Raw genomic sequence first — 21,534 nt, 5'->3', positions numbered from 1 at the left:
TCCTCCCCTCCTCTTGTCCTAGAAAGATCCCAAATATCTGGTCCAACTGGAGAGGGAAAAGTTCAGATTTGGAAAGAAGAGGTCAGAATCTTAGGGCCTGAGCTGGAAGGAAGCTCGAAGGCAATCAAATTCATTCACCAGCATCTCTTCAAGCACAGATTGTACAAAGGATCTGGGGCTGCAGAGATGAACCCAGGTTGATGTGGTCCTGACTGGGGAGGAGCTGCTAGTGGGGGTATCTCACTGCCTCTCTTTGGGCTTAGAGACAGGAAGTGACTTGCCCTGGGTCACATATTTAGTCAGTGACAGTGCTGGAACTGGAACCCAGGTCTCCCGCAGAGCCTCGCTCATTCCATCATGCTTTGGAGGATGGGAAGAAGACCAAAGATGGACGAGGCTGGTGGTTCTCAAAGTGTGGTCCCCAAATCAGCAGCATCAGCATCATCTGGGAACTTGTTAGATGTGCAGATTCTGAGGCCACATGTGACCCACTGAATCAAAAACTTTAGGGGAAGACAATCAACAATCTATGTTTTTTTTTGTTTTTTTTTTTTTTTGCGATACACGGGCCTCTCACTGTTATGGCCTCTCCCGTTGCGGAGCACAGGCTCCGGACGCGCAGGCTCAGTGGCCATGGCTCACGGGCCCAGCCGCTCCGTGACATGTGGGATCTTCCCGCACCGGGGCACGAACCCGTGTCCCCTGCATCGGCAGGCCGACTCCCAACCACTGCGCCACCAGGGAAGCCCCAATCTATGTTTTTGATTCTGGTGCACAGCAGGGTTTAAGAAGCACTGTTTTTGTGGCCCAGAAGTGCAGTTCTGCATGTGTACTGGGGACGAGGGGACTGGACTGCAGAAACGGTTACTCAGTGATCCAGTTATGTCCTCATCTTTTGTCATCGCCACCACTCCCCCACCCCCATGAGGACCCAGGAATGAGCTCCTCCCTGTCTTGGGTAGAGGACATGTGTAAAAAGAACACTGAGTGAGAGAGAAGGGAACTTGGGTCTGGGATTGTCAGTCCTTGAGCCTGCTCTGCTCTCTGGGGAAGGGAGCCCTGGGTCCTCCGATTGGGCCATGAAACTGCTGCTTATCACACCCTGAGATGATCTGTGGACATTACATGGGCTGGACTTTAGGAGACCTGAGCTGTACTCTTGTTATTACTGACTCACTGTGTGACCTTGGGCAAGTTCGTTCTCCTCTCTGGGCTTGTTTCCCCTGTAAAAGGCAGGTCATGATGGCTCTGATGTGCCATTCTTCTTCCCCCAGTAGCTGTCTGCTCTGGAGAATCTGAGGGGGGCATGTTTGGTGGAAGCTGTTTTTTCATCCCCAGCTGGATCCATCCGAAGGAGGGGCACCTCTTTCTAATTTGCATGAATAGATAGTAGGTGGCCCTGGCAGAAGGGCTGTGGCTTGTCCTAAGGGGATGGAATAAATAGGTGTCCTTAGCAAGCCTCACCCCATGAGGATGAAGAGGCGCACTTTGTCACACTCAGGAACAACCAGAAGTTACTGGCAGGATTTGTGTTCATTAAGTCGTTCCTGTAGTAAAACTCCTGGTGACACCGATAAGGAGTCAAACAGCTACAAGCTAAGAGCTTGGGTGAGCTCTTTCACAATGGGTCCTTTCCCTATCTCTCAGGAGTCATTCCTCAACTGTGGCTCATCAGGGAACTAGCTGTTGCTGGGCTCCAGGGGCTTCTACATCAGGCCCATTTGCCTGGCCTTAGCATGGACATAGCTTTGTATTGATACCTGTGTGTAATGGGGAACTCTGCCTCAGCTGGAGCCTGGATCCTATTTCTGGGGTGCAGACATACCTGGGTGAATCAGAGGAGTGGGTGGGATGCAGTGAGAGTAGTTTAACCCAGGAATAGCCTTATAGAGGGCAGAAGCACTGAGGATAGTTTGGTCCCCATTCTGGACTCATACTGAGGTTAGAGGGAGAGTATAAAAAATATAAGAACTGGTTTCACTAACACTTCCGTAAGATGTTGGGGCCTAAGCAACAATGCTTTGGGACCTCCTGACCCTATTCCATAATACGAAATACAGAGAGCTCTTCTCTACCAAAGACACAGCTCTGGTTCTCCAAGGATTTGGGAGCTTGCTTGTCATGGAACTCAGGAACAGTAGCAGATGCTATTGGGTGGAACACACTAAAGATAGCCTCTGGGGACTCAGAAAGAAGAGGGGGCCTTTGACAGGGAGCAGAGAACCTGTATTGGCAGATATGGGGGCTAATGAGACAGCAAAATGCGAACAATTCTTTTACCCAGAATCTTAGGAAAATTCATATTTTTTCATTTCAACAAACCATAACTTGTATTTTTCTATTTCTATGGGTTTTCAGGCCTATGACTAAGAAAAAGTCCAGACAAATTTTATTCTGGGGGACACTTGGAAGGGCTGGTATGCACAGAGAAATCAGGAATGGTGAACATTTGCAGCAGTAAATGTGTTATAAAAGGATATTACTGATGTCACTCCCCAAGTATTTGCTGTTTAATACATCTGAATTTGTATATTGAGATCAATGGTAGGCATATTAAGCAAGTTTTGTGAATAAAAGCTTTTGCCTCTCTAAAAGTATTTTCCCTACGAAACGGGACTTAGGGGAAGCCCTGTGTATTTGGGCTACATGATATTCTATGTGTAAGCTTTTCAAAGGCAGATTCTCTGTACTCATCACAGGGCCTTGAACAGGGAGGATGATTTCTAAGTGTGAGCTATTAGGTTTGAGGACATTACTACTCATTGTTAAGGTGTCTCGTACTGCTGGAGGGGGATGCTGAGAAGAGCCACAGAATTTGGGGACTAGGTCCCCAGAAGCTTTGTCTGAGCTGTTTCAGTGGCATGGCAAGGGCTGAGCCTTGGACAGGAGGCTGAACTCCACAAGAGCCTGGGTGGTGTCTTGTCTGCCGTCATTCCCAATGTCTAGCATCATGTCTGGGATAAGTAGACACTCAATAAATATTATTTAAGTGAAAAGTGGACAGTGTGTCTCTTTCAAGATATTTGGCTAGGAAAGGAAGAGAAGAAAGGAAGAGGGGTTGTTTTCAGGAGATTTGGGGTCAAGGGAAAGTTTTTATAGTATAGGAGAAATTTGATCATATAGTCAGAGCACAAGTAGCCCATGGAGGAAGGAGAATAACAGTACAGGAAAAGAGGGTAACGGAAGAAGATATGAGGAATAAGACCAGGAGGACAAGCAGAGGGTGATCTTCAAAGGAAAAGAGAAAATGCTTCTTCCTCAGAGATGGGTAAAATGAAGGGTGGAAAAGGCTCCACCAGGTGTCAGACCTGCATTCAAGGGTAGGTCTCTCATCCTGGAGCTCAGTTTATTATTTTAATGATCAAACCACAGAAGTTTTTTTTCCCCCCTGAGAATTCTCCTTGCGGTCCAGACTTTAAAATTTAGAAGAAGATTAGAAGGCTCCAAGATTAACTCTGGAGATACAGATTTAAAGCCATTAAGAAATCTCCATCTATTAACTCAGATTAATATAAGATTTAATCTGAGTGGAAACCAGTATAAAGGGAGGCTAAAGAATAAAATCAAGAAGACTATATTTGGCTCTGTCAATAAGACTTTCAGAGAAATTATTCATACCCAGCTACTTCCGAGGAGGTTTCAGATGACTTATAATGAAAACATATGCACAAGAAAGATAAAATTTATACAAAAAATGTCACAAAGCATGTTCAGGGAGAGAGATTGTTATTCCAGGAACCAGAAAGGAAAGGACTATAATTAAACAAAAACTTTTAGCTAATTTAGAGATTTATAGTCAGACCTTTTTATCCATTCTCATCCCCTACTCCATGCCCCCAACTCTACCAATTTGCAAATGAAGTCATTGCCAACACTTATACAAGTCTGTTTTCAGCCCATTAAAAACCACAGCAGTGAAGATGACCATGCTGTACAGAGGCTGGCAGGCTCTGGACAAGTAGAGGAGCTGTGTGCCCTGATCACCTGCCCTGGGCACTTCACTGGGGCAGAGGAATACAAGGTGAAGGCCACCTAATCTGTAAAGGCAGCACAGAGAGTGCATGCTCAGTATTAAGTGGACACCCAATAAGTACTGCAGGAATTCAGGCATCAAGGGCTATAACTGGGAAGGCTTCTGTAGGAGGGATTTAGGGTGGGGACTTGGGTGGGGAGGACACAACAATCAGCACAGTAAGAATCTGCATGACCACCAGCCACAAGACAAGCACTGCAGGGGGCGTGTGAGGAAAGACGACTGGGGAGGTAGGTGATTTATTGACCACATATTATGTTCCAGGAACTATATATGCAGGTCAATTGATTCGTTTGGATTTAGTACCCATGAAGGTCATGCAGGAGAGGAGATGCGCAATGCAAGCTGCATCTTAGGAAAAGTCATCTGGTGGCTGACAGACTGGATTAGCCAGGAAGCAATTAGAGGTTGGGAGATGATTTAAGAGGCCACTGCAATAATTCAGGCCTGAGGGTGAGGGTGGGTTAAGGACCTGGATTATTACAGTGATGACGATGGAAATGACAGCAAGAAAAAATATGATGTTAAGGAAGAATCAATAGTATCTAGCGACTGGATATTTGAGGAAGAGAATGTCAGGCAGCACTGAAGTTAAAAACCTGGGTGATGGAAAGAATATTCTATTAAATACAACTATTATTAGCCACGGGGAGAAAAATAGTTAAAAGGTTAGTAAAGCTTTTTCCTAGTAAGGAAGTAGTGAGGAATGTCAGATAAACTAGATCTGAACCAAGTACTGAACTTTCAGAGAAAGAAATGGACCTATCATCAAGAGACATCCTTTCTAGTCTTAAATACCACTAGGGAAGTAGATATTTTTGTTCAAATGCCTCTCACAAGACTTAGAAAACCTTTCTGTAGAGATTTATAGTGTGGAACATATGGGACCTTTCTCTTGTTTTTAGCCCTCCCATCTGTGAGGTAAATGAACCTAATTTTATACATCCTAAAGAAAGATTACATCACTTGTTCTAATCTTTCCTTCCACCAGCAAATTCACTATATCTTGTTTCACATGCTAATTGCTTTGCACACTGACTTCTGTATAGTTTTAAAAAAAATCATTCTACTGTGGTTAAAAACTGTCCAAATGAAATTTGTCATTAACAGCTAAATAGCAGAAGTAGGGATGATTATATGCTCGAGTGCTTTATTCCTACTTTGGGTAAACACCAAGTAGTTCCTAAGGTTTAGTCTAGAACCAGTTTAAAGGCATGACCTAATTTTGTTTTGAAAACACACACATGAGAAATAAGTCATATTATGATAAGAATGGAAAAGACCAACAAGGCTGAGTGTGCCATCCGCATGTAAAAATGTTGAGGGTCAAACCAATCAATCGGGGCCCAGCTCTGGTTCAGATTCTTTGAGTACACTGCACTAGAATTACATTTCTGTTAATCACATATTAGTAATAATTAAGATGCAGAGAGAAACTCACAGCCAACATCATTCTCAATGGTGAAAAACTGAAAGCATTTCCTCTAAGATCAGGAACAAGACAAGGATGTCCACTCTCACCATTATTATTCAACATAGTTTTGGAAGTTTTAGCCATGGCAATCAGAGAAGGAAAAGAAATAAAAGGAATCCAAATTGGAAAAGAAATAGTAAAACGGTCACTGTTTGCGGATGACATGACACTATACATAGAGAATCCTAAAGATGCCACCAGAAAACTACTAGAGCTAATCAGTGAATTTGGTAAAGTAGCAGGATACAAAATTAATGCACAGAAATCTCTTGCATTCCTATACACTAACAACGAAAAATCAGAAAGGGAAATTGAGGAAACACTCTCATTTACCACTGCAACAGAAAGAATAAAATACCTAGGAATAAACCTACCTAAGAGGGCAAAAGACCCGTATGCAGAAAACTATAAGACACTGATGAAAGAAATCAAAGACAATACAAACAGATGGGGAGATATACCACGTTCTTGGATTGGAAGAATCAACATTGTGAAAATGACTATACTGCCCAAAGCAATCTACAAATTCAATGCAATCGCTATCAAATTACCAGTGGCATTTTTTCACAGAACCAGAACAAAAAATTTTACAATTTTGTATGGAAACACAAAAGACCCGGAACAGTGAAAGCAATCTTGAGAAAGAAAAATGGAGCTGGACGAATCAGGCTCCCTGACTCCAAACTATACTACAAATCTACAGTAATCAAGACAATGTGGTACTGGCACAAAAACAGGAACATAGGTCAATGCAACAGGATAGAAAGCCCAGAAATAAACCCACACACAAATGGTCACCTTATTTTTGACAAAGGAGGCAAGAATATACAATGGAGAAAAGACAGCCTCTTTCCCAGTGCTGGGAAAACTGGACAGCTACATGTAAAAGAATGAAATTAGAACACACCCTAACACCATACACAAAAATAAACTCAAAATGGATTAAAGACCTAAATCTAAGGTCAGACACTATCAAACTCTTAGAGGAAAATATAGGCAGAACACTCTATGACATAAATCACAGCAAGATCCTTTTTGACCCACCTCCTAGAGAAATGGAAATAAAAACAAAAATAAACAAATGGGACCTAATGAAACAAAAGCTTTTGCACAGCAAAGGAAACCATAAACAAGATGAAAAGACAACCCTCAGAATGGGAGAAAATATTTGCAAACAAAGCAACTGACAAAGGATTAATCTCCAAAATATACAAGCAGCTCATGCAGGTCAATATCGAAAAAACAAAGAACCCAATCCAAAAATGGGCAAAAGACCTAAACAGACAGTTCTCCAAAGTAGACATACAGATTGCCAATAAACACATGAAAAGACGCTCAACATCACTAATCATTAGAGAAATGCAAATCAAAACCACAATGAGGTATCACCTCACAGTGGTCAGAATGGCTATCAACAAAAAAACTAGAAACATAAATGCTGGAGAGGAAAAGGAACCCTCCTGCACTGTTGGTGGGAGTGTAAACTGATATAGCCACTATGGAGAACAGTATGGAGGGTCCTTAAAAAACTAAAAATAGAATCACCATATGACCCAGCAATCCCACTACTGGGCATATACCCTGAGAAAACCATAATTCAAAAAGAGACATATACCAGTGTTCATTGCAGCACTCTGTACAATAGCCAGGACATGGAAACAACCTAAATGTCCATAGACAGATGAATGGATAAAGATGTGGCACATATATACAATGGAATATTACTCAGCCATAAAAAGGAACGGAATTGAGTTATTTGTAATGAGGTGGTTGGACCTAGAGTCTGTCATACAGAGTGAAGTAAGTCAGACAGAGAAAAACAAATAGTGTATGCTAACACACATATATGGAATCTAAAAGAATGGTACTGATGAACCTAGTGGCAGGGCGGGAATAAAGACGCAGATGTAGAGAATGGACTTGAGGACACGGGGTGGGGGAGGGGAAGCTGGGAGGAAGTGAGAGAGTAGCATTGACATATATACACTACCAAATGTAAAATGGATGGCTAGTGGGAAGCTGCTTCGTAGCACATGGAGATCAGCTTCATGCTTTGTGACTACCTAGAGGGGTGGGATAGGGAGGGTGGGAAGGAGGCTCCAGAGGGAGGAGGTATGGGGATATATGTATACATATAGCTGATTCACTTTGTTGTACAGCAGAAACTAACACAACATTGTAAAGCAATTATACTCCAATAAAATTATTTAAAAAGAAAAGAGATGCAGAGAGGTTACCACCTAAAGAAAATTGGTATTTTATTTTATTTTATTTATTTGTTTTTTGCGGTACGCAGGCCTCTCACTGCTGTGGCGTCTTTCGTTGCGGAGCAACAGGCTCCGCACGCGCAGGCTCAGCGGCCATGGCTCACGGGCGCAGCCGCTCCGCGGCATGTGGGATCTTCCCGGACCGGGGCACGAACCCGTGTCCCCTGCATCGGCAGGCGGACTCTCAACCACTGCGCCACCAGGGAAGCCCGAAAATTGGTGGTTTAATAATTTAAAAAACTACAGTCCTTAGGGTGTTCAACAAACTAGATTTTCTTGAGATTAGGGCTGTCTCCACGGACTGTTTTCTGAATTGTAAGTCTATTAGACAATTTCATGTTTGACAGTTAGCTCTTTTCATTTGTTGCTCAGACTACCTTCTGCTCACTACCGTCCTAAACAAACTACATTTCCCTTAGGACACGGAGAATCTGGCACCAGTAGCTGGCACATCCAGCTGCTGAATCATCTGTTATTCCCGGGAATTTGAAATTCTACAAATCCTGAATCGCTTATTCTAGCAGTCTCCTACTTTAGGCACAAGTCTGTTCTGTAAACAGGCTCTCGGGATCTATTATTCTGCATTTAAAGTTTGTTTTAGGACGATAGGCTTCTGTGCAACTGCCAAAATGCATGGCTGCTCGCGGCAGACACAGGTGTGCGTGGGGAGGGCCTGCTGTGGCTGTCAGATTCAAGGCCCATTGCTGGCTTCGCTCCTTGCTCCTGCAGGCCTATGGTTGTAACGAAGTACAAAAGCAGAGTGGGAAAAACTGGAGACAATCCCAAAGTCCTTCAATCAGTGAATGGATAAATGAATTGCAGCACATTCACAAATGGACTACTACTCAGAAGGGAAAATTAACCAACTATTGCAGCAAAAGGGATGAATCTCGGATGCATTTTGCTTAAGGGAACGAAGTCACGCTCCAAATGCTACGTACGATACAATTCCATTTGTATGACATTCTGGGAAAGGCAAAACTTGTAGAGGCACTAAGGAAAGATCAGTGCTTGCCAGGAGCTGGGGTTTGGAGGGGGTATTGGCTACACAGAGGCAAGAATAAGAGAAATTTTGGGGATAATGGAACTCTTGTATTCTTGACTGTGGGGGTGGTTACAGAACTCCATGCATGTCTCAAAACCCATAGAATTGTACACCATTTTACTGTACATAACTAAGACGTATATACAGTAAGAAAATGAGGATAGTGGTTTCCCTTGCAGCAGGAAGTAGTGACTGGAAGTGAGCTGAGGGGTAGGGGTGCCTGCGGTGCTGGTCCCGTTCTGTTTTTTGAGCTTCACGCTGGTTATTACACACACAACACTGGTTTGTAAAAACTCACTGAGGTATATGTACACTTATAATAATGCATTTTATATATGTATGTTATACTTCAAGAAAAAGTAAACAAGAGAGAGGGTGAGAGAGAATTCCAGCCTTCACTGTCCTTCGGTCTCATCCCCCTAATTCTTCACATATCTGTTTACTACTACTATAGGTGACAGAAATGGCTAGAAAAATCCTAGTGTGAAACTCTCCCTGGTAAGGTTTCGTACCTGTTCCTAAATGTCTCAAACAATAATACCAGGTTACCTGACCACCAATTCTGTTCACAATGCTGTTTAGAGGACCAGGCTTTGTTTTGCCAGTTCTTAGGTAACCATATTTGGGGGTGGAATGGAGAAAGAGCTGGTAGTAGTAGGAAACGAATGAGAAACCAGTGAGTAAGTAGTGACTATTTTATTCTTAAATTGAAAGACAATGTATTTTATCTGGGCAATTTAAGTAATTTTTTCCAGACCTGTTTCTAGACTCTCAATAATTAATGTTCTGGAGAATCGCTAGGGACAGTAGGGTCTAACACTGTACAGAGATGTGAGAATGGCTTATGAAATCTTGATGTCTTCCAGTTCCATGTTTAAGGCTGAGTTACGGTAGGTCACAATCACAGCATCTTTGACAAAGAGTAGGAATCCTTAGAAGAAGAGATGAGTTAACAAGATTATAGAGACTGAAATGTAAATAATTTCTTAAAAGTCTGTCAAAATTTCTCTATAGGGATAAAGAATGGTGCACCATATTCTTCTTTCTCACTCTTCTGCAACCATAAACACACTCCAGAGCAAGAGGAAGAATAGATATTGAGAGTCAAGTATCAGATGCTGTGATTGGTGTTTTGTACACACTGTTCTATTTAATCCTTATTAATAGTCCTGCAAGATAGTCAATCAAATCTCATTTAAAATATGGCAAGGGACTTCCCTGGTGGTGCAGTGGTTAAAAATCCTCCTGCCAATGCAGGGGACACAGGTTCAAGCCCTGGTCCGGGAAGATCCCACATGCTGCGGAGCAACTAAGGCCGTGTGCCACAACTACTGAGCCTTCGCTCTAGAGCCCGCAAGCCACAACTTCTGAGCCTGCATGCCACAACTACTGAAGCCTGCGCACCACAACGAAGAGTAGCCCCCGCTTGCTGCAACTAGAGAAAGCCCACGCAGAGCAACGAAGACCCAATGCAGCCAAAAATAAATAAATAAATAATATAATAAAATACGGCAAAATGAAGTCTCAAGTTAATCTATACAAGGGGAGTTGGAACAATTCCAGGCTTCTGATTCCAAGGAAAAGGGAATTAACTTTTAGGGTGCCCCCTTTATTTGTAACCTTACTGATTCTCAAAATATCTCCGTTTTACAGAGAAACAGAAAAAGGGATGACATGACTTGTCCAACTAACGTTACATAACCAGTAAGTGGTAAAGCTGGCATTCAAATCAAGTCATTCCATATCCCACATTCTTCACATTATAGAACTCTGCTGCCAAAACCAATGAGAGCTATGTTGTGCAATTCTGGAGGGAGATCAATGGAATCTTCAACATCGGACTGAACCAGATAATCTAAATTTGGGTCAGAAAAGTGACATTTGTGTTTTTCCCTGATCTTTCAAATCCGACCACCTCAATAAAATCTCTTAATTTCACTAATATTTACTTTCTTTCAGTCAATAATTCACATCCCGAGGGACTGAAAAGCCCATTAAATTCAGCTCACAGCAAGGGAGGAAAAGTAACTGGAATGGTAGAAAAACTACTGTTCCAGGAGCCAGGAGTTAAAGGCTCTAATCCTGGCTCTGTTCCTGGTTGCAGTGCAACTTTGATTAGGACACAGGGATCTCTGGGCTTCTGTTTCACCACCTGTAAATTAAGAGTATTCAAGGCAGAATCTTAGAAGGTAGCTGTTTAGTACTTTAGAAAACAAATTTTCCTCATTAGTAAAGTCCCCAAATTGCCAAGTTTGGAGTTTAAATACTGTGTGGTGGTTCAGCAGGTATTTGCTGACCAGAGTGTATTCTGCTAGAATGAGCCCCCCTTCAAGCTCGCTCCTATCATTTTTTGAAGAGCCCTGAGCAGATATGGAATAGGAAAGCAACCAAAGACGTGTAGTCACATTTAAGAGGCATTTTTATTTTTGCCGAATTAAGGGTATTAAGAAGCATATTAAAAATATGGAATATTTCATAAAACATTCAAAATAGTATTATTCCCTGTGTATTAGAATAGTGGACTTTTCCCCCTAATGAATAGTGTTCCATTTTTGGTTCTAAAGAGTTTCTTGCCTTGTATGTCACTATGACAGGGCTGGGCTGACTTGTTTCCCAGAAACAGTCCTTCCAGCTGCGATGGGAATGACTTGTTCTGTGGGTCTGTCCTTACTTACTATGAGACTCTGGGTAAGAACCTTCATCTAAGTCTATTTTTTTTTTTTTTTCTAAGTCTATTTTTATCTGTAAAGGGGCAGTAACATAACATAATTTAAGTCATAGCGCCTTCCACAGTAGGGGCTGAAAAATGAGGCAGCATAATAGTATATTAGAAAGAACTTGGGACAGAGAAACTTCGATACCAATACCCAGCACTGTCATTTACTAGCTAAGTAATCTTGGCCAAGAGATTCTGCTTAAGCCTTATAGTGCGGCCAGTAATTCTTAACTTCTTTTGAAAAATTAAATGATACTAAAGTGTCTGTTGCATAGTAGTACTAAACAATTAGTACTTTTATTAATAATTCTATACAGTCTAGAAAGGTGCACAAAAGTATCTTCTTACAAAAAATCACTTAACAAGGACATTCAGAAAGCAATGTAATATACATTTTAACACATAAATGGTGTCATTTTTTAACCTCTTGATATTTTACAACATTCGACCAGTAAATACTTCAAAATGGTTTATGCTGGGGTCCTGCTATAAGGTGATTTCTGAGGCTCTTGAGATCATTTTACAATAGTTTTCTTCTAATCTATTTATGTTTGGAAACAACTTATTATATTAGCATGTAACAGCTGTGGTATATATTACAATGTGTTAACATATTCAATTCCAAAACCTACAGAAGAAATATGATTAGGTTGCCTAATGATTCTTGAATTCAGTTTACAAATCATGTGATGCCCCAAATTGTTCCAAGAAAATGCTAGCTTGTAAAATAATTTTTTCTTTCAGAATACAAGACACATTTAACATACAGATTTTACAATAAAGTTTATTAGCTGTTCTCCTCTTTCTCATAAATGGAATGGATAATGTTGATAATTCTTTACAAACCAGTACTCATTTGTTTAAGAAACTGTAATGAGGAGGTTGTCAAAAACACATATTTAATAAACTCCAAAAAAGCAATGGGAAGCCAAACAGTATTATTAATATAAAAGACCAGAGAAATTGATTTCTGAAATTGTTATCTACTTTTCACTAAAATTTCTTAATTGCTCACCATGAAGATCTGTGCAACTCTACTGCAGAGCAGCTACAAGAGATGAAAGGTGTACAGTCTGAGGGGAAAACACTCATACACATGAGGTTTTTGCCTGTTTGCCTGTTAATGAAAGGAGAACTGGAAAGAGGTGGAGACCAAATCCAAACCCAATGACAAGAACAATGGGAACAACACCCAACCCCCCCCGAAAAAAAAAAAAACCCACAAAAAACCAACCAGGAACCATTTGAAAACTTTTATAGAAAAGAGGAGAACATGCCCATGTTTTTATGTATAACCTAATTTCCCTAAGGGCTTCTTTCCACAACCACCATCCTCCTGTTTTCACTTCACACGATTAAGGAAGATAAAGTCCAATCAATTAATATTTAACTTAAAACCAAACCAAGAGAGTAGGTGGCAAAAGAAAAAAAATATATTTTAAATATACATATATATGTTTGTGTGTGTGCAACTATGTAAAGAAAATAATTCCCATAGTTACAGAGTTTAAAGAAAGTTATATATATATTTATATATATATATTTTATTATAACAAAATAGTCAGTTATTGTGGGTAAAATATTCATTAAAATCTGACCCCTAAGAATGCATTTAAAATTTTAGACTATGAATTGGACTCCTTTCCCACTGCCATAATGATTACATCATCACTGTAATGTCTGTTTTGTATTTATGTCTATGAAATTTTCTCAACCTTATGTGTAAAAGGTAAACTCCCCTAGCACCTAAACATGGCCTCAATTCAGAAAATGTGATGATCATTATGTATGAACTTTTGTAAGACACTATAAATAGTGTTGCACAAGTAGATTAAAAACATTTAGACATTGTTATTCCTAGCAAATCTACTGGGAGGAAAAAAAAAAACTTCAAACAATAAAAGACTTTAAGAAGATATGAATATCCCTTGTGAAATTATTAAAGTTAACTCAGATATTAATTTTGAAATTAAAAAACATATTTTCCTTATTTGTCTGTAATGAAATATTTGCTTTGATAACATAAGTCAATTGAGAAAAGGACTTGAGAGCTAATATGTTGGCCAAACCATGCTATTAAAGTTAAGCGTGCATTGTTGCTCAAAGTTTACTAAATCATTGATTAAAACCACTTTTCTTTCATTTATATTGAAATTTGGAAAGAATGTATATAAAGCTTCTCTGAAAATCTCTTCAAGTTACTTTCCCTTAAACATTAAGGAATATTACCACAATTTCCCCGTCTCCCCAAATCCTATTAATAGCTGGTCAGGCCATTCCATCTTCATTTGTGAAAAATGGCCACAAACCAATAGTGAGATAAAATAATACAGATGTTACAACTTGAAGGAGACACTAAGATGTCAAAAATAAGTGCAACTGCAGACCATGATGAGTGGGATATGATTCAACATGGAAGAAGTATTGAAGACAGACTCCAGAAGGAAAGGGCAAAGAAATGTCAGAGAAAATGAGACTATGGAAAAGAGAAACATCAGTCCTCATAACTTTTCTTTTGCTGGAACCCAGATGTAAGGACCAGACTGTTCTTCTATGATCTGCTTCACTTGGTTGTAAATGTCTTCCAGCGTATCTCCCTGTATAATAGCTGTAATGATAGAAACAAAATCAGAAACCTCCATTAAAATTGTCTATCTTCACCATTACAATTGTTGGTAAGACAGCAGAAGCTATATCTTAGAAATACTCATTCAGGAAGAGATACCATCTATGTATTGTTTGCTTAGAAAGGGCTCATTTCATGAATTTTCTTATTTTTAAAATAGAAAAAAATTTATTTTAAAAATTTATCAGAAAGCAAGATTTGGTGATTTTTTACTTTGTTTTGTGTATTTGGGAAATAGACACTGAAGTAATTAGAGGCAAAAGAGCATTTGTCTGCAACTTACTCTTAAATGTTTCAGCAAAATTATAAATGTGGTAAAATGTTAACATTTGTGGAATACAGGTATATGAGAATTGGTACTATTCTTGTGATTTTTCTGTAAGTCTGAAATTATTAAAAATCCTTAAAAAAAGACACACACACACACATGGGTTACAACACCATGACACTTAATGGTACTTAATATGAACAACAAATATAAGCTAATCATTATTTCAAACAAACAATAAACAACAACAAAAACCTATCCAAAGATACCTAAGGAATAATCTAAAGAATAAAATGAATTTGGGAATTGCTACCTATTCTTCTCTTTTTAAACAAATAACATCTTAAAATAGATCAAAGTTTATAAAGAATAAGAGAAAAGTCAGTTTCATTGAAGAAGTCAAGTCTGAATGTTTTCCTCTGTACACGCTATCCTCATCGACAACCTAAGAAACACTAAATTTCAAGATTCCTCATCACTGCAACCTAGATTAGATGAATTATTCTGGAACTTAGAGCACTTATTATTACTACTGGTAAATGTGGGCATAGTTCAAAATCCATTTCAATGGGTGAGTGCATATGGCTCCAAAGCAAAATTCTACCATAAAGGGCACTGCTACACATCATGCCAACCTGTGAAATGTTCAGTAAATTCTTGTTCCAGTTTCATGGCTCTCTCAAATGTCTTTCTGGCTTGTTCTTCCGTCAGACGCTTATTCATTTCCCTATACAAATACATTTAGAAATTAGTAATTACTACATTATAATACTTTTGAAAAAGGATGACAAAGGAGAGAAGACATATAAAATCATGAAAAGTTGAGCTCTGTTGAGAATCTTAACGTCATTAAAAACTACATCCAGTCACTGACTATGTAGCTTTTTACTTGGAATGACAGAAGGGTTTCAACACATTTTTGCATTAGTTCAAGACAGCCTAAAAAACTAAGCATTAATTTGACAGTTTTGACTTCGATGAAAATTTCATATTAAAATATGACTTACAGATCTACTTACCAATTTATAGATAGTAAAGGGGATACATGAACACATTAAATAATACCATGAGAAGGCAATCAGCAAAATATAGTCTGGGGAAAACTGCAGAATAAATGAGTTGGTTTCTTCAACAAATAAACAGAAAAAAGAGAAGATATGAAGGGAGAATCTGTAGATCAAAAGACTTAACAACCAACTGTCACAAACAGACCTTGTTTGGAACTTGATTCAAACAAATTGAAAACAATTAAAACTTATGAATCAAGAAAACATGAACTGATGATATCAAGGAATTACTGTTTTAGTGTGACATAGTGATTTTTTTTCTTCTTTATGCTTGTTCATATTGCTTGGACCTTCTACAATGTGTACGTATTTTTTTTATACAGCAGGTTCTTATTAGTTATCCATTTTATACATATCAATGTATATATGTTTTAGTGTGACATCACAGTGATGTTTTTTAATCAAGAATTTTATCTTTCAAATATATACAAAGATGTATGGATGAGATCATATAATGTCTGCGGTTTGTTTCAAAATAATCTGGAGTGGAGCGGTAAGGAGGTGGGGGGGATAGATGAAACGAGATTGGTCACAGTTGATAATTAATGTTACAGCTGGATGATGGATAAATGGAAGTTTGCTCCCAACTTAAGAGGGAAAGCTTTCAATGTTTCATCATCAAATATGATGTTTGCTTTGGTATTTTGTAGACGACCTTCATCAGATTAAGGAAATTCCCTTCTATTCATAGTTTACAAAATATTTTTGTCATGAATAGATGTTAATGTTATCAAATGCTTTTTCTGCATTTATTAAAATGATATTTTTTTTTTTTGCGGTACACGGGCCTCTCACTGTTGTGGACTCTCCCGTTGCAGAGCACAGGCTCCGGATGCGCAGGCTCAGCGGCCATGGCTCACGGGCCCAGCCGCTCCGCGGCACGTGGGATCCTCCCGGACCGGGGCACGAACCCGTGTACCCTGCATCGGCAGGCGGACTCCCAACCACTGCGCCACCAGGGAAGCCCTAAAATGATATTTTTTTATACTAAAAGCTGTTTTTTTTTTTTTGGCTGTGGCGTGTGGCTTGCGGAATCTTAGCTCCTCAACCAGGGACTGAACTTGGGCCATCACAGTGAAAGTCCCGAGTCCTAACCACTGGACTGCCAGGGAATTCCCCATAAAATCTGTTAATGCGGTACACTACACTGATTTTTAAAAAAATTGAAGTATAGTTGATTTACCATGTTGTTAGTTTCAGGTGTACAGCAAAATGTTTCTATTATATACGTATCTATTCTTTTCATATATATATATTCTTTTTCAGATTCTCTTCCATTATAAGTTATACAAGATACTGAATATAGTTCCCTGTGCTATATAGTAGGTCCTTGGTGTTTATCCATTTTATGTATAGTAGTGTATATCTGTTAATCCCAAACTCCTACTTCATCCCTCCCCGTCCCCTTTGGTAATCACGTTTGTTTTCTATGTCTGCGAGTCTTACACTACACTGATCTTTAAAAATTACTTTAAAAATTGTGGTAAAATATACACAGTATAAAAGTTACCATTTTAGCCATTTTAAAGTATACACTTCAGTGGCATTAGCACCTATGCAAGCATCACCACCATCCATCCCTATAATTCATTTCATCTGATAAAACCAAAACTCTATACCTATTAAAAATAACTGCACTCTTGCCTCCCCCTGGCCCCTGGCAACCATCATTCTTTCTGTCTCTATAATTCTGACTACTCTAGGTGCCTCATATAAGTGGAATCACACAGTATTTGTCTTTTTGTGACTGACTTACTTCACTTAGCATAATGTCTGCAAGGTTCATCCATGTTGTAACACATTGCAGAATTTCCTTCCTTTCTGTGCATATACTATATTTTGCTTAACCATTCATCTGTCGATGGACATTGAGTTTCTTCCATGTTTCAGCTATTGTGAATAATGATAACATGAACATGGGTGTACAAATATCTCTTTAAGACCTTGTTTTCAATACTTTTGGGTCCATACTCAGAGGTGGAATTGCAGGATCATATAGTAATTATGATTTTTAGTATTTTGAGGAAGTGCCATAACTATTTTCCACAGCAACTGTACCATTTTACATTCCCACCAACAGTACACAAGAATTCCAGTTTTTCCACATCCTTGGCAGCAATTATTTTCTGTTTTTTTGACAGTAGCCATCCTAATGGGTGAGAGGTGGTATGTCATTGTAGTTTTGATTTGCATTTCCCTAGTGATTAGTGATGATAGGTATCTATTCATGTGCTTATTGGCCATTTGTTTCTCTTCTTTGGAGAAATGTCTATTCAAGTCTTGTGTCCATTTTTGAATCAAGATTTTTGTTGTTGTTGAGTTTTAGTTTTCTATATATTCTGGATATTAATCTGTTATCAGACATATGACTTACAGATACTTTCTCCCATTCTGTGGGTTGCCTTTTTATTCTGTGGATAATGTCGTTTGATATAAAAAGTTTTAAAATATTCACAAAGTCTAACCTTCCTTTTTTTCTTTTGTTACCTGTGTCTTTGGTGCCATATCTAAGAAATCACTGCCAAATCCAGTGTTACGAAGCTTTTGTCCTATGTCTCCTTCTAAGAGTTTTATTGTCTTACATTTAGGTCCTTGATCCATTTTTAGTTGACTTTTGTATGTGGTGTTAGGTAAGGATCCAACTTCATTCTTCTGTATGTGGATATGCAGTTTTCCTAGCACCATTTGTTGAACAGACTGTCCTTTCCTCATTGAATGGTCTTGCATCCTTGTCAAAAATCAACTGACCATTTCTTCCCCCTGGTCTTTTATCTCTGTTGTTATGCCAGTACCACAGCATTTTGATTTCTGTAGTTTGCAATAAAATTTGAAATCAGGAAGTATGAGTCTTCCATTTTTTTTGTTCTTTTTAAAAGATTGTTTTCACTATTTGGGGGTTCCTTGAGATTCTATATGAATTTTAGTATGGATTTTTCTATTTTTGCAAAAATGTCATTGGGATTTTGATAGGCATTGCATTGAACGTGTAGGTCACTTTGGGTGGTACTGACATTTTAACAATATTAAGTGTTCCAATCCATGAACATGGAATGTGTTTCTACTTATTTATATCTTAATTTCTTTCAGCAATGTTCTATAGTTTTTTTTTTTTTTTTTGTGGTACGCGGGCCTCTGACTGTTGTGGCCTCTCCCGTTGCGGAGCATAGGCTCTGGACGCGCAGGCTCAGTGGCCATGGCTCACGGGCCCAGCTGCTCCGTGGCATGTGGGATACTCCCAGACCGGGGCACGAACCCGTGTCCCCTGCATCGGCAGGCGGACTCTCAACCACTGCGCCACCAGTGAAGCCCTATTCTACAGTTTTCATTGTACAAGTCTTTCACCTACTTGGTTAATTCCTAAGTATTTTATTCTTTTTGATGCTATTGTAAATAAAATTGTTTTTGTAACTTCCTTTTGAGACTGTTCATTGTTTATGTATGGAAATGTAACTGATTTTTGTATGTTGACTTTGCATACTTCTACTTTGCTGAATTTATTAGTTCTAATGGCTTTTGTGTGGAGCCTTTATGGTTTTCTACAGATGAGATCATATCATCTGCAAACAGAGATAATTTTGCTTCTTCCTTACCAATTTGGATGGCTTTTATTTTCTTGCTTAATTCCTCTGGATACAACTTCTAGTTCTACATTAAATAGAAGTGGTGAAAGCAGGCATCCTTGCCTTATTCCTGATCTTAGAAGAAAAGCCTTCAGTCTTTCACCATTGAGAATGATGTTTGCTGTCAGTTTTTCATAAATGGCTTTTATTATGTTGAGATAGTTTCCTTCTATTCTTATTTTGTTGAATGTTTTTATCATGAAAGGGTGCTGAATACTGTCAAATGCTTTTTCTACATCAGTTGATGATCATGTGATTTCCCCCTTCATTTTGTTGATGTGGTTTATTACAATGATCCATTTTCATATGTTGAAACATCCTTGCATTCCAGGAATAAATCCCACTTGCTCATGGTGTATAATCCTCTTAATATGTTGGTGAATTGTTTGCTAATATTTTGTTGAGGATTTTAACATCAATGTTAATAAGGGATATTGGTCTACAGTTTTCTTGTGTTTTTTTTTTTTTTTTTAAAGATGATGTTGGGGGTAGGAGTTTATTAATTAATTAATTTATTTTTGCCATGTTGGGTCTTTGTTTCTGTGCCAGGGCTTTCTCTAGTTGTGGCAAGCGGGGCCACTCTTCATCGCACTGCGTGGGCCTCTCACTATCGCGGCCTCTCTTGTTGCGGAGCACAGGCTCCAGACGTGCAGGCTCAGTAGTTGTGGCTCATGGGCCTAGTTGCTCCGTGGCATGTGGGATCCTCCCAGACCAGGGCTCAAACCCGTGTCCCCTGCATTAGCAGGCAGATCCTCAACCACTGCGCCACCAGGGAAGCCCTTCTTGTAGTTTCTTTGTATGGCTTTTGTATCAGGGTAATGCTGGTCACACAGAATGAGTTAGGAGGGATTGGCATTAGTTCTTCTTTTAAATGTTTGTTATAATTCACCAGGGAAGCCATCAGATCCAGAGCATTTCTTTGTTGGGAGTTTCTGATTACTGATTCAATTTTCTTAATATAGGGTGTAGAAGTTATATGTATACAAAACTTACTATAGTTACAGGTATATTCAGATTTTCTATTTCTTTGTGATTTCGTCTTGGTAAGGTTTTATGTTTCTAGCAATTTGTCCACCTAGGTTACCCATATTTTTGGTGCCCAATTGTTCATAATACTCTCAGAATCCTTTTTATTTCTGTATAATCAGTAGTAATGTCCCTACGTTCATCTCAGAGTTTAGTTTCAGTCTTATTTTGCCTTAGTCTGTCTGCCTAAAGGTTTGTCATTTTTCTTGATCTTTCTGAAGAATCAACTTTTGTGGCCTAACATATGGTCTACCCTGGCAAATGTCCCATGTGCACTTGAGAAGAACGTGTATTCTGTTATTACTGGCTAGAGTGTTCTGCATATGTCTGTTACGTCTATCTGGTTTATTGTGTTGTTTAAGCCCTCTCTTTCCTTATGTATCTTCTGTCTGGTTGTTCTACCCATTATTTTGAGTGGGTACTGAAGTCTCCAACTATTATTGTAGAGCTGTTTCTCCCTTCAACTGTGTCAGTTTTTCCTTCATATATTTTGATGATGTGTTATTAGGTACATAACTGTTTACGATTGTTATATCTTCTTGCCATATTGAAACTTTAATTAATATACAATGTCCTTCTTGTCATATATAACCTTTTTTGATTTAAAGTCTACTTTGTCTGATATTGGTATAGCTACTCCTGATCTCTTTTGGTTACTATTTGAATAGAATATCTCTTTTACTTTCTCAACTTGTTTGTGTCTTTGGATTGCATGTGTTTTTATCCAGTCTGCCCATCTTTGTCTTTTGATTGGAGAGTTTAGTCCACTTACATAAATTACTGGAAATAAGGACTTCCGTATGTGATAATTCACTTCTCTCTTGCTGCTTTCAAAATTCTGTCTCTGTCTCTTGATAGTTTGATTAAAACGTGTTTCAATGTGGGTCTCTTTGAGTTCATTTTATTTAAAGATTGTTGAGCTTTTTGGATGTTTATATTCATGTATCTCATCAAGTTTGGGAAGATTTCAGCCATTATTTTTTCAAATATTCTCTCTGCCTTTTCTCTCTTTCTTCTAATACTGGGACTCCCAGATGCATATGTTCTTCCGATTGATGGTATCCCACAGGTTCCTTAGGATCTGTTCACTTTTCTTCAGTCTTTTCTCTTTCTGTTCATAGCCTTGATAATTTCCATTCTTCAAGTTTGACGAATCTTTGTTCCTGCCTGCTCAAATCTGTGTTTGAATCCCTCTTTGAATGAAATTTTCATTCAAAAATTTGAATGAAATTTTTCATTTCAGTTTTTGTACTTTTCAGCTCCAGAATTTCCTTTTGGTTTCTTACCTCTTTATTGATGTTTCCATTTGGTTCACACATTGTTTCCTTGACTTTTTCCACATCTTCTTTGAGTTTGCTGAGAAACTTTAAGACAGCTGTCTTAAAGTCTTTG

The 21,534-nt window shown here is 38.8% G+C and overlaps 1 protein-coding gene across 16 annotated transcripts in view; it reads right to left on the bottom strand.

The window, feature by feature from the left end:
• Positions 1–14,036: 14,036 nt before the first annotated feature.
• Positions 14,037–21,534, bottom strand: part of DLG1 (discs large MAGUK scaffold protein 1) — a 283,484-nt gene continuing 275,986 nt past the window's right edge. For all 16 annotated transcript variants that reach the window (XM_065875942.1, XM_065875943.1, XM_065875944.1 and 13 more), the window contains 2 exons: positions 15,065–15,156; positions 14,037–14,143 (listed from right to left, as the gene is read on the bottom strand). In XM_065875942.1, coding sequence (XP_065732014.1) covers positions 14,037–14,143; positions 15,065–15,156 — 199 coding nt within the window. The remainder of the gene's footprint in view (positions 14,144–15,064; positions 15,157–21,534) is intronic.

Source organism: Phocoena phocoena, chromosome 4 (genome assembly GCF_963924675.1).
Source record: "Phocoena phocoena chromosome 4, mPhoPho1.1, whole genome shotgun sequence".
Classification (NCBI taxonomy): Eukaryota; Metazoa; Chordata; class Mammalia; order Artiodactyla; family Phocoenidae; genus Phocoena; species Phocoena phocoena.
This window is presented reverse-complemented; position numbering and strand designations above follow the sequence as displayed.